The following is a 14,655-nucleotide window of genomic DNA, read 5'->3' as shown; positions in this document are numbered from 1 at the left end:
GGCAAATATAGCAAAGTGCTAACACTTAAGAGAATCACAAGAAGAATATAAGGGAACTACATTACTTTTGCAACTTCTCTATAAATTTCAAATTATTACAAAATAAAATTTAAAAATACAGAATCAATATCATACCTATTTCTTTATCCATTTGGTCTGATGTTGACTGTAAATCTTGATGTTCTGATGACTGTGTTGGTGAAGAAGCTACTTCAGCAGTAGTCTGATACTGTGTTTCAATCTCTCCTAACTCTCCTTCAATCATACTAGTGATTCCACGTACAAGATCTAGTAAACAATGGAATGCCACAGACATGGCATAACCTTCTGGTATAGTTGGGGGTTCAACTTTGTCCAGCATCTCTAAGCTTAAATTATAAAAAAAAAAATCAAAGCACTAATGAGAAACTGAAAAGATGAAAATATATTAAATTATTTATCCAACTTGTGGACTACAGAAATTAACAGAACAGTAAAAGTAAATGGACATCACTGAGTTTGTTTCATCTGTAGGAGAGACCTTCTCATGGTATTTTAAGGAACTGATTAGAAAAACTGAAACCTACCTGACTGCCTCCCATAACTAATTATTTTAATAATTTACTCCTTGATCCCATTATACCAATATTTTTATTAATTGTTGATACTTTAAAAAGACTCACAGGATAGAACAAGACCTAAACTAATAGAAAACTTCTCAAAACTTAGGTGCTTTTTAAAATAAGGTATTACATAATCAAATCAATCGAATAAAGAGGGAAATGCTTTCACACCAGGGAAGTATAACTGTGAGATATCCAGGTCTTCTATTGCCTCACATTCAATCTGTCAACAGGGTTAAGAATAATACTTACAGTATCTGTGTGTCAAGCAAGACAAATAAAGCATCATGGCTTTAAGTACTCTTAAACTGAAATCTGCCAAGATAATTCAATGGAAAAAGAATAATTCATTGGCAAAGGAACAAATGCTGCTGGAACAACTAGCTATACACAAAGGAGTGAAGTTGGCTGTGGGACATTACGTGCTACAAAATAAGCCAGACACAAAAGAGTATATATTGTATGATCTCATTTAGAAAATACTTACAAGAAAATTGGGGCCTACATTGTAAGTTCTTGTAGCAGTCACATTTAGTCCAGAGTTGTAATTGTTATTTCTAAATTTTGAGAGGCTGTGATATATATGTATAATCTGTTATTTCCCTGGAACTCTGGGTATCTGTGTGACACTTAAGACTCAGAGTAGGAGTTCTGCAGTTCTGAAAGTCAACATTGCCACATACAACAACTGTTAAATAAATTGAAAAAGAGATCAGGCTTCAATTAGAGACAAGAATGAAGCCGATAGGGTTGGGACGAAGGTAAATCAGCATACAGGGGTAAGGAAGACATTGTCTGTATTTTAGACTTCACCTACCCTATGAGACCAAAGGAAGAGTGGTTTATTTATCCCAAACGTAAATTTTCTGTAGCACATAATCTACTTCAACCTGTCTGGATAGATCATTTAAACAATCCAAACACACGGAGCCCAGAATGGGAAAGAGGGCTTAATTTAATGCCCAGATACATTCCAAAGTATGTTTAGATAATTAAAAATTATTAGCAAAGTCTGTTGAGTGATGGAAGAAAAAATATGGAACTATGCAGCTTTATCACCTGTATGAGGAACCCCCTGAAACTGTCTCAAATATTAAGGACTCCCAAGTCAACAGGCCAAGCCCTTCATCTTGAGGCTTGCTCTTGTGAAGCTTATTTGTGTAGTGGAGAAGCTAAGCCTACCTACAGATATGCCTAAGAACTACTTCCAGAGGATCTCTTTTGTTGCTCAGATTGGCCCCCCTCTCTCTCTCCCCAAGCCCAACTCTGCAAGGAAAATCATTACCCTCCCTGCCATGTGGCACATAACACACAGGGGTGAAAGACTCCCTGGCAACATGGGATATGAATCCCAGAGGCTGGCCTTGGCACCATGGGATCGACAATGCCTTCCTGACAAAAAGTGGAAAAGAATTCTAACAAATAAAGTATTCAGTGGCTCAGAGAGTTCAAATAGAGTGGACAGGATACTCAGGAGGCTACTCTTAATGCAAGCTTTAGCTAGATAACTGCTACTTATCATAGTCTGCCAAACCCCAACCAAAACCATTCCTGCCAATCCTCAAGAATACCTAGGGCTTCATCTGAAATACTACAAAGGTTCAATATGCTATGATTACTTTCCAGAACCCTAAAACTTCCGGGTTCCTAGGCCAGATAAGTCCTGAAACCAAGAGAGGCCAGCCTCTCTAGAACATCAACTAATTCCATCCCCCTATCCCATATTACCGATACCCCTTTCCAACATGAAAAAGTTAGAATAGGTATAGTCCAAATACCCCTACAGAGTGGGAGAAAGCTCAAAGGAGAAGGTGGAGTTATAACAGAAAAGATAGGATTTAACTAATGATTATGACTGCTGAATCACTACACTGATATTTCTTTTATTCTCCAGAGTCTTGGAGCAGATAGAAGGAAAAATCTAAAATTGTAAAACTATAACCCTTACCAAACTCTGAAATCTGTTCTATAACTACTTGTTGTGGTGTGCTTTGAAATGTATTGCTTTTTTGTATATACGTTGTATTTCACAATTAAAAGAAAAAAGAGTGAAGTTCGGCCTCTACCTCACACTATACATAAAAATTAACTCACAATGATCTCAGATCTAAACGTAAGAGCTAAAACTACCAAACTTTAGAAGAAAACAGAGGCATTAGTCCTCATGAGCTGGCGATGATTAGAAAACAGTTTGATTGATATGATAGCAAAAGCATAAGCAACAAAAGAAAAAATAAATTAGACTAATCAAAATAAAAAACTTTGTTTCAAAGGACACTATAAAGAAAATGAAGAGACAACACGCAGATTGTGAGAAAACTTTAGCTAATCCTATATCAGATAAGAGGCTGGTATCCAGAATATATAAAGAACTCCTAACACTCAACAATGAAAAGACAAATAGCCCAATTAAAAATAGTCAAATGATATAAATAAACAATTCTCTGAAGAAAATACACAAATGGCCAATAAGCACATAAAAAGATGCTCAACATAATTAGTCACTAAGGAAATACAAAGAAAAGTCACAGTTAAGATATCACTTCACACATAGTAGCATGGCTGTAATAAAAAAGACAGACAAAAACAAGTGCTGTTCAGTTTGAAGAAATCAGGAGCCTCATGCACTGTCGACAGGAATGTAAAATGATGGAGTTACTTTAGAGAACAGTTTGGCAGCTCCTTAAAAAGTTAAACATAGCTCTTTCGCTGACATTTTAAATCCAGCTCCATACAACGCTCCACTGCCACTGCTACTGGGACAGCACCCCTTGCCGACAAATCCACCACCATGAAGGACATGAACAAGTACAGTAACATACAGAAATTCGCAGAGAGATCTGAGATTAATGTGCTCAAGAATCGGCAGATGATAGTAAAATATTTATTGGAGGCTTGAGCTGGGACACAAGCAAGAACTTTTCAATTCGGAGAGGTTGCAGACTGCACAATTAAAACAGATCCTGTTCATGGAAGATCAAGAGGATTTGGACTTGAGATTTTCAAAGATACTGCTAGTGTTGATAAGGTTTTAGAGCTGAAAAAAACACAAACTGGATGGCAAATTTTTGTGGGTGGATTAAGTCCAGATACATCTGAAGAGCAAATCAAAGAATATTTTGGAACATTCGTAAAGATTGAAAATAGATTGAAAAAACACTGAACCTCCCACAGATACCAAAACAAATGAAAGAGGAGGATTCTGTTTTATCACACATACAGATGAAGAGTCAGTAAAGAAATTATTAGAAAGCAGATATCATCAAATTGGTTCCGGGAAGTGTGAAATCAAAGTTGTGCAACCCAAAAAGGTATATAGGGAGCAAAAGCAACAACAAAAAGGAGGAAGAGGAGCTGCAGCTACTGGATGAGATAGTACTAGGAGTCACGGGTGAGGTCAGGGCCAAAATTATTTAATAACTATCATGATCTAATATGAGTGATCATACTGGCCTGGCAATTTCACTCTTATGTGGAATGAAATGAAATGAAAGCATATGTCTACACACATAACTATATAAAAGCTTGTACACAAATTTTCATAGCAGTATTATTCATAAACCAACAAGTGGAAACGAACCAATTGCCTATCAATTGACGAATGGATAAACAAAACGTGGCATATCCATAGAATGGAATATTATTTAGCCATAAAAAGAATGAAGTTGACATATGACTGAATCTTGAAACATACTGAGTGAAAAAAAGTCAGACACAAAAGGACATTTATTTGATGGTTACATTTACAAGAAACGTCCAGAACTGGCAAATGCATAGAAACAAGAATTTGGTTGGTTGGATTAATGGTCAGGGGATGGAGGAAAGGGGATTGGGGAAGGACTGTTGACAGAAAAGGGTTTTTTTGGAGGGAGTGGGGGGTGGGAGGGGATGTTGAAAATGTTCTGGAATTAGATGGCAGTGATGGTTACACAACATTTGAATATACTAAAACCACGAACTGTACACTATAAGAAGGTGAATTTTATGGAATGCGATTTATATCTCAAAAACAAAATTGAAATCACTAAAGATTACAATAAGAAAAGCTATTAAAAGTAATATCCTACCTCAAATTCAGAAAGACAATGAATGAAAATTAAGACTAGATAAGGTAGGTCATTTACAAAGAAATACAAAAAAGAATAAACAATAAAAAAAACTATATGTGGCTATCATTTATTGAGCAATGAATCTCAGCCTGGAACTTTTAAGCATATGTATATATGTTTTTAATGTATATTTAACTCCTCACAAAAACCGTAAGAGAGATAGATGATGAAACCAAGGACTAAATGACACAACTCAACAGTTTTTAACCCATGCTTGTTTGACTCTTAAGCCTATCAATTTAATCATTAATATGTGCCAACTTAGCATTTTAAAATTTAGATACTCATTAAAAACAGATTTATATTATTCATCAAGTACTCTAAGTTCAAATGGGGAGGGAGTTAAAATAAAGTTTATAGGTTTAGTTGTTGCTGGATCAATTAAGCTTATAAAACCACAATTGTAAACCAACCAGCACTAAATATCTTCTTAGGTGAAAAGTTGATGGTAGAAGTACAAGACGTATTCCTCTTCTTAAAGAACATGTGATCTACTGGGAAAATGTACTTAAAGTAGATAAAATAATCCTAAACATCAGAAACTCTAATTCCCAAATTCTGTGGTATAGACTTTAAGTACTACAATAATTAAGAGAGAAAGGAAATCTAGAGTTATTTTTATTTATACCATGAATCTAAAACAGCACACCCTTTCTACCTCACTGCTCCAGTGTTTTATTTTTTGCAGCTTTTTTTTGATCGTGTAATTTTCTTATTAGAGAAGTTGTAGGTTTACAGAAAAATTATACGTAAAATACAGTTCCCATATATCACCCTATGCTTCAGTGCTATTTCATCAGAATTACTACATCAGTTTTATTTTTAGATAACATCTATCTTATTTATGCAAACATTTTAAATTTAAGGTCAAGTTCCAAAAACTGTCACAAACCCCACTTTGAGGGAAGCCACAGTAAAATGAATCTGAAAGAGTATAATGTCATGATAATCTTATCAAAACTTCTTCTGTGTATGGATATCATTTAAGTTTTTAAATTATTAAATACTAAAAAAGCCAATAGAAGAAAAGAATGCACCACCAAGATTTATATGTATGCCTTCAAAATTATTTTCTATTTAATCTCAGAATGAGTTAATGAAAGAATGATGCCAATTCAACAGAGAAATTCCAATGCGACCATACTAATCCATATACCGAATAGTGTCCATTTTTTCTGGCTATTTATGATCTCAGAAATGAAGAATCTTAGTATGGATAGCCCTTTAAAAATGTGTTTATAGGGCGGGCCACGGTGGCTCAACAGGTAAGAATGCTTGCCTGCCAAGCCTGAGGACCCGGGTTCATTTCCTGGTGTCTGCCCATGTGAAAAAAAAAAAAAAAAAAGAAAGAAAAAAAATGTGTTTATATGTTAGAGATTTAGACCTAACCTGTGTAAATAATGAAAAAATTAATATCAAGAGAAAATCCAGGTCTCTCAAGTGTTTAAGGATTAAATTATCAATAAGAATTAAATTATTAATAAACAATTGTTTTCAAACGTTTATTAATAAAAAGATAATCCTACAATTTGAAGTTATTTCCTCTCTCATGGCGTTTATGTTTTTTATATTTTTCCTTCCTCAAGCATACATCTTCAATATTCCCTTCAATTATGTGTTTCCTCCATATTATTCTTCAGAGCAGTCCTTTCTCTCTCCCTCTTTTATCCTGGTCACTTTCTATCCCCTTAATATGTTTTATTCTTCTTCAGAGAATTAACCACCACCTAGAGTCATATTATATGTTTATTTATGTGCTTATTTATTAACTATCTCGCTTATTAAAATGTAAGTTCCATGAGGGCAGCAATTTTGTTTCCAGAGTTGGGGCTTTTTTCAGTTTATAAAATGAGGTGGAAGTTGACTAGATAATCATATAATGTTGCCTTCAGTGCTAGAAATCTGATTCTTTTACATCTTGATATTGTAGTATACTTGAGCCATTAGCTTTCATAGCGAGGCAAAATCCATAATACAACCAGTTAACTTTAAGATATTGTAAATAAATAATAATAATGAATTTTAGTTAAAAGAGCTTGGTCCTCTATGACTCTATAATTCTATAATTTTAATCAAGATAAAGCTGCACAGTAAAATATTATTATGACATTAATTTATGATTTAAATTAGTGAAAAATTCAGTTTCACATTTTACGTCTTGTAAGAACTGTTGTAAGAATGTCTTAATTACACATACCAATTACACAAAATATACAAAGAAGTAGCAATATTGAACACATGTAGTATTGATGCTTTGTCTCTGTAAGCAAAACATTTTAGTAAGACAAGAGAAAAACAATACAATGCTGAATAGATTGTTAAATTGAAGTAGTTAATGACAGACAATGAAAAACATATCAAATCCATTAAACACTAGTAATCAAATAAAATTTAAATTTCCATTTGTGGAATTCTAACACCATGTCTAGCTAAACACTTAAAATAACTTTTTTCATATATAGAACTCTGAGAGGTAGATCAATCATTATTCTTAATTTATAGATAAGGAATCTGAAGCCACACAAAGGTTAACTAATTTGCCTAAAGATAACAGTTAGCATTAGAAAACTAAGATTTAAGACTAAGTTGTCTGAAGCCAAGCTATATACTTAATCAAAAAGTTATATTAGGACCACCAAATAGATCCTTAGGTAAAGAAATCATATCTTGTTTTATAGTGCTGTTAACAGTCTACAAATAGAACAAAAGAAATAACAATAACCAAAAGATTCAGTCTTAGCATTCTCAAAGAATGACAAAATAAAATGAACTCTTAATGCCTCAGGGATTATGGGTCTAAATTTTAAAAATATAATGCACAGAAAAGCATGTTAGAGTTAAATGTCATCCCTGAGATTATCGTTCCTTAGAAGATAATGCCACTATTACTTACTAGGTGGCTTTAGCACTGCCTTGAACTGTTATAGTCAAAATAGGTATCCAGGTTCCTCTATATTCAAAAGCTGGTAGCAAAGTAACACCTCCACTGATTCCCAACATTCCTGAGTTAGCTGGTGCTGAGACTGGGCCACCTGAGTTATTGTTTCCTGTTAGACAATGGGGAAGAAGGCAAAGATATCAATTTACTACTTAGTTAAAGTCAGTAATATTCAAACACCTGGTCAAATGTTATTTACTTTTGTGATGCTATAGGAATGGGTATCACACAAATAAATGAAATTTATCAGTCCTATTTTGGCTACTGGAGAGTTTCCCTATTTCCTCAAAATCCATTTCTTTTCTTTTTTTTTTGCATAAGTAAAAAAAACATAAGTATTTGCATAAGCAAAATACTAACAAACTTTATAATATACCTTTGGTTATACCAATTTTTATCAGAGGTGGGAATAAAGAATAAAAAGATCACTAATTAGACAGTAAGTCCAAAGTAGAATAGAAAGAAAGTAAAGGGAAGCAACAAGCCATACAGTGATTTCTATAGTAGCTTAAACCAAGTTCAGCACTTCCATGAAGAGATTCACAGACAACCTAGGTTAGTAAACAGGTTTTTTCAAGAAAGGTATCAAATGAAGTTTCTTCTAAAATAAAGGTTAGCATCTAAACTTCTGTTCTTGTGTAACTGGAGAAACTGAAAGTATATTAAAGAAGAAAAAGTACTCTTCAGGAAATAAACACAGTTGCCTCAGTGAGATCAAATTACTCGATAAATATGTCCTTACCATCACTATATTAAGGTAACCCAAATTTCTGTTGTCACAGAATTTCTACAGTATATTCCCTCAGAATAGTGAATACTGCAAATCATGGTGGAATATAAAAAACAAAATATGAATATGCCTTTACCAGCCTGGTTTGTTGCAGTAGTTGGATTTCCAGTAGGAGGGACAAGAAACAATGACTGAATAAAAGATCCCAGTGCATTTACAATATCACGAAAAACCTTGGTGGAATGCTGCTTCATATCATAGGATTGACAAAATGACCTGCAAAATGATTTTAGATGTTTCTTGGAAAAACATTTGAAAATATAAAACAATTTTAAATATTTTTAAATAACAAATGATGTCAATAAATCAGAATCAGTGATATAGTTAAAACTTTTTTATAGCACCAGAGTGGTTTACTCATTAAGAACAAAGGTTCAGACTGAGGTCAACGTTCTAAAAAAAATTATCTTGGCTATATTAACTCAGTAAATTTGGACTGATGGCAATCACTAAATCATACTTTTTGTCCTCCTCCCTGTACTTTTCCATACCCACAATCCTGCCCCTCTGCACACATACAGTTATAATCTATTACAATTTAGGATTAAATATTTAAACTCTCCCTACTAGCATAAACACTAACTTGTCCATTTAAACAAAATATTGCTGAGGTTTTACCTTAATAGTTGAGGTTGCACACAGAGTCTGTGTATTGACTCCACTGCTACTGCTCGTAACCACTGTGGTTTATCTGCATCCAGAAATTTCACCAGAAGTGACAGAAATATCTCACATTCAGTTACCTAAAAAGCATAAGTACTTTTGAGAACACTTCTTTGAATTAAAGAGGAAAATTATAAATTGCACTCTTGTTAACTTAATGCCATAGGCAAAACTGTTTTCTTCTTATGATTTTTAAAATACTCATTTTTTAATATTTAATTGTTTTACTGATATATATTCACATACCATGTAATCATCCAAAGTGTACAGTGGTTCACAAATCAATATATAGTTGGGTATCTATCATGTAACTGATCATTTTTTCTTTTTTGTGAAAAATAACATTATAAAAAAAGCAATAAATTTCAAAGCATACTGCAATTAATTAGTTGTAGAACAGACTCAGAGTCTGGTATGGGTTACAATTTCACAAGTTTAGGTTTTACTACTAGCTGCTCCAAGACACTAGAGACTAAAAGAAATATCAATATAATGATTCAGCAATCATACTCATTTCTTAAACCTTACTTTCTCTGTATAACTCTACCACATGGGCAAAAACTTTTAAATTATCCTCTAACCTTGAAATAAATTAAAATTCTCAATGGAGAATAGAGAAAAAGGAGAGCAGAGGGAAAAAATAGTTGTATAAGGTAAAGTTAAATGGTAAAAATAATCTTAGTGTTTATTTAAACATATCCCTGACAACTTACACTAGTGATCTGCTAATATGGTTAATAACCTTTAGAAAGGACTGTGTACCATCACACCACCCTCATTTTTGCAAATTGCCAGGTAGCATGTCATATGAACTGCTGATACCCTTCAGACAGCACAGAATTTTTCCATATTTTCTCCTGCCACCAAAGAAGCAAAAAGGCAGTAGTCAAAGGGTACTTAATATATATATTTTTTAGTTGATAAAACAAGGAACCTGTAGCAGTTGCCATGTATAAGATAAACAAAATACTTAGAACAGGGCCTGTTATATAGTTTTGTGTTAGTATAAGTATTCACTGTCATTATTGTTGTTATTAATATAGACTATTTCCTTAGCAAGCTCTTTGTGAATAAATAATAATAAAGTTTAAAGCACATTCTAGGCATTACTCTCTAAGTGTCTCGTGACTTAATGAAAGAAAAAAACAAAAATAAACAAGTTTATTCAAAGGTTAATGGATTATTTCTGTCCATTACATAGAAGAGGGCACAGCATGGACTTCTGGCAGGGGACAATTAAGTTGACTATGCAATTACTAGGTCAAATTGATTCTTGCTTCTATACCAGTTGAAGAAAGTTATTGGATGCTTATTGGATGCTTTGGCTATGGGTACCCTGGAATAAAACAGCTGTAACTTGGGGGAAGGAATTTCGGAAATATAATGGCCTCAGAATTTGAGCCCAAAGTCTTCAAGTTGGTATTTTCCAAGGCCTTTCAGTATCTTTAACTGGATACTTAAAAATAGGACATAACCATAAAGATAAAGTAGGAGGTAGAAGTAAATCCACCTTTATTTATAGATTGCTTATGACTGGGGGAGTCATAAGGCAGAGATGTATCACCACACTAAACATGATACAAATGAAAAGCACTAGACCAGAAATCAGGCGACTTGGTTTATCGGCCAATCTTGTGGATGACAACAAGCTATCTAATCTTCTTATAAAGGATGAAAGTGCCTATACCTTCTTGAGAAAACTCTAAGAATAAAAAATCCCCTAAACATGGTAACATATCATATGAATGCAGAGACTACAATTACTTTTTAAAACAAAATGACTTTAGCAAAAGAACTGAAAAATAATCACACTAATGACCCAATGGCCAACAGTAGTCTACTGAAGAGTTTAGTATAAGTACATCCTTCAGAAAGCTCACTATCAGCTTTAGAGTGAAGGTGGAATATAAACACAGTGATAGAATTTAAGGCTCCTCAGCTAGGTTTTGAGACCAGATAATGAAGGATCTCAGAAATTACGTTGTAAAATTTGCCTTGCAGACTTCCGGGCCAAGATGGCGGCTCAACAATGTGCGCATTTTAGTTCATCCTCCAGAACAACTACTAAATAACCAGAAACAGTACCAAACAGTTCCTGGAGCCACATCAGTGACCCGACACACAGCGTACCTCAGTCTGGACTGGCTGTGAGCACCCCCAGAACCTGAGTTCCTCTAGCGGTGGCGGCCAGCACCCCTCCCCAACTGGTTGCTTCCAAGAGGGGAAAGGAAAGAGACTTTAGAGCAGCAGGGGCTGAGTCTGACCAAATGCCAATCCTGGAATTAATTAACAAATTCTGACTACTAAAAATAGGCCCCCAGCTCAGGTGAACTTGGTCAAAGCGGAGGTCACTCATTTCTGCTCCAGCGCCAAAGGGTCAGGGCTGACAGAGAAAGAAAAAAAAAGAAGGAAACAGAGGTGTTGTGGCTGTGTTTCTACAAAGGCTTGACTGCCTTTGGATACAGTGGCAGGGCTTCTCATGCTGCAAATGTTTCATAGGCAGAAACAAGCTCGTTCGAGGGCTTGCTGGAACATCTGCCTTCCCCAGGGGAGAGGTGAGCCCAACTCAGGTGGAATCCCTCCCTCAAGGAATTCAGACACCAGGGCTTTGTAATTTGAAACCATTAAAACCAGCCTACAACCTCTCCTCTGTTTCCACCATGCCCCCAGGAGGGAGAGTCTGCCAAAATTAAAGGTACCGCATCATCTTATGCTGGTGGGACCTGCAGGCAGACAAGTACCACATACTGGGCAGGGTAAGAAAAACAGAGTCCAGAGAATTCAAAGTAAAGTCTTTCAATCTGCTGGGTCTCACCCCCAGGGAAAACTGAAAGGTGAGTCTTTTCTCCTGATAGGAGGCCAGTTTGGTCTGGGAAAATCCGGCTGGGATCTATAACACCTAAGTAGATCCTCCTAAGTGTGTGTGTGTGGGGGGGGGGGGAAGGCACCATACAAGCAGGGCAAGAAACAAGAAAACAAGAACTGAAAAATTCTCCTCTCTTAAACAAAACTTAAGCTAGAGGTCTAGATAAAACTGAACTGAATGTGAAAGAACAGACAGACAACAAATTCATCCAGCAAGAAAACTCTAGGCAAAAGAAGTGAAAACAATCTTCAGAATAAACTAATTAAGGTAATTAAATGCCTAGGCACCAGCAAAAAATAACAAATCACACTAGGAAAATTGAAGATATGGCCCAGTCAAAGGAACAAACCAGCCATTCAAATGAGATACAGGAGCTGAAACAATTAATTCAGAATATACGAACAGATATGGAAAACCTCATAAAAAACCAAATCAATGAACTGAGGGAGGATATAAAGAAGGCAAGGAATGAACAAAAAGAAGAAATTGAAAGACTGAAAAAACAAATCACAGAACTTATGGGAATGAAAGCCATGGCAGAGGAGATGAAAAAAACAATGGAAACCTACAATGGTAGATTTTGAGAGACAGAACATAGGATTAGTGAACTGGAGGATGGAACATCTGAAATCTGGCAAGAAAAAGAAAACACAGGGGAAAAATGGAAAAATATGAGCAGGTACTCAGGGAATTGAAAGACAATATGAAGCACACAAATATACGTGTTGTGGGTGTTCCAGAAGGAGAAGAGAAGGGAAAAGGAGGAGAAAAACTAATGGAGGAAATTATCACTGAAAATTTCCCAGCTCTGATAAAAGACTTAAAATTACAGATCCAAGAAGTGTAGCATACCCCAAAGAGAATAGATCCAAATAGACGTACTCCAAAACACTAATCAGAATGTCAGAGGTCAAAGAGAAAGAGAGGATCTTGAAAGCAGCAAGAGAAAAGCAATCCATCACATACAAGGGAAGCCCAATAAGACTATGCGTAGATTTCTTAGCATAAACCATGGTGGCGAGAAGACAGTGGGATGATATATGTAAGATTCTAAAAGAGAAAAACTGCCAACAAAGAATTCCATATCCAGCAAAATTGTCCTTCAAAAATGAGGGAGAAATTAAACATTTTCAGACAAAAAAATCACTGAGAGAATTTGTGCCCAAGAGACCAGCTCTGCAAGAAATACTAAAGGGAGCACTAGAGACAGATACAAAAAGACAGAAGACAGAGATGTGGAGAACAGTGTAGAAATGAAGGCTATGAGGAAAAAAAAAAAGGAAAATTAGATATGACATATAAAATCTAGAAGGCAAAATAGTAGAAGAAAGTACTACCCACATAGTAATAACACTAAATGTTAATAGATTAAACTCCCCAATCAAAAGACATAGACTGGCAAAATGGATTAAAAAAGAGGACCCATCTATATGCTGTCTCTACTCAAAGGACATGAGGGCAAGGACACAAATGGACATTTGCACACCAATGTTTATAGAAGCATTATTTACAATTACCAAGAGATGGAAACAGCCAAAATGTCCATCAACAGATGGGTGGCTAAACAAACTGCGGTATATATATACAATGGAATATTATACAGCTGTAAGACAGAATAAAGTTATGAAGTATGTAACAACATGGACGGACCTTAAGGACATTATGCTGAGTGTGATTAGCCAAAAACAAAAGGGCAAATACTGTATGCTCTCACTGATATGAGCTGACATTAGTGAATAAACTTGGAATATTCTGTTGGTAACAGAGACCATCAGGAGATGGAAATGGGGTAAGATGTTGGATGATTGGAGCTGAAGGGATACAGATTGTGCAACAGGACTGAATACAAAAACTCAGAAATGGACAGCACAATACTACCTAACTGTAATACAATTATGTTAAAACACTGAATGAAGCTGAATGTGAGAATGATAGAGGGAGGAGGACTGGGGCATAAATGAAATCACAAAGAAAGATAGACAAAGATTGAGATGGTATAATCAAGGAATGTCTAGAGTGTATAATGATAGTGACTAAATGTACAAATTTAAACAATGTTTTTGCATGAAGAAGAACAAAGGGATGTCATTACTGCAGGGTGCTGAAAACAGATGGTAATATTTTAAAATTTCAACTTATGTGTGAGACTAAAGCAAAAAATGTTTGGGTGGTACAAAATTTATATTTTGACTAGTGCATCTCCTAATATAACTTACATAGATAGTTGGTTGAACAACATAAGTACATGGAACTTTGGGTAGGACATGAGATTTTATTGGTTTGTGCAGAGTGATGCCCTGATGAATCCCAGAGTGATTTGATCAGTGAGTGGAAAAGTATTTGCAAAGTCCCCTTCAGGGAATGGTGAGAACAGGCAAAAACTCAACCTCCCCAAGTTGAATTCTTGATATTCTCACAAGCAGTGTGGACAACCAAAGCTATAGGCTGAGCCCCCAATCTTGGGGTTTGTTCATATGAAACTTAACCCCACAAAGGATAGGTCAAGCCTACATAAAATTAGGCCTAAGAGTCACCCCCAAGAGAACCTCTTTTGTTGCTCAGATGTGGCCTCTCTCTCCAGCCAACACAACAAGCAAACTCACCACCCTCCCCTTGTCTATGTGGGACATGACTCCCAGAGGTGTGGACCTTCCTGGCAACATGGGATAGAAATCCCAGAATGAGCT

The 14,655-nt window shown here is 35.3% G+C and overlaps 1 protein-coding gene across 7 annotated transcripts in view; it reads right to left on the bottom strand.

Moving 5' to 3' along the window:
• The window catches only part of MON2 (MON2 regulator of endosome-to-Golgi trafficking), a 156,693-nt gene that overhangs the window by 68,378 nt on the left and 73,660 nt on the right, over positions 1-14,655 (bottom strand). For all 7 annotated transcript variants that reach the window (XM_077111251.1, XM_077111252.1, XM_077111258.1 and 4 more), the window contains 4 exons: positions 9,058-9,182; positions 8,516-8,655; positions 7,605-7,758; positions 136-368 (listed from right to left, as the gene is read on the bottom strand). In XM_077111251.1, coding sequence (XP_076967366.1) covers positions 136-368; positions 7,605-7,758; positions 8,516-8,655; positions 9,058-9,182 — 652 coding nt within the window. The remainder of the gene's footprint in view (positions 1-135; positions 369-7,604; positions 7,759-8,515; positions 8,656-9,057; positions 9,183-14,655) is intronic.

Source organism: Tamandua tetradactyla, chromosome 7 (genome assembly GCF_023851605.1).
Source record: "Tamandua tetradactyla isolate mTamTet1 chromosome 7, mTamTet1.pri, whole genome shotgun sequence".
Taxonomy (NCBI): domain Eukaryota; kingdom Metazoa; phylum Chordata; class Mammalia; order Pilosa; family Myrmecophagidae; genus Tamandua; species Tamandua tetradactyla.
Note: the sequence above shows the minus strand (reverse complement) of the source record. Positions and strands in the feature narration are given on the sequence as shown.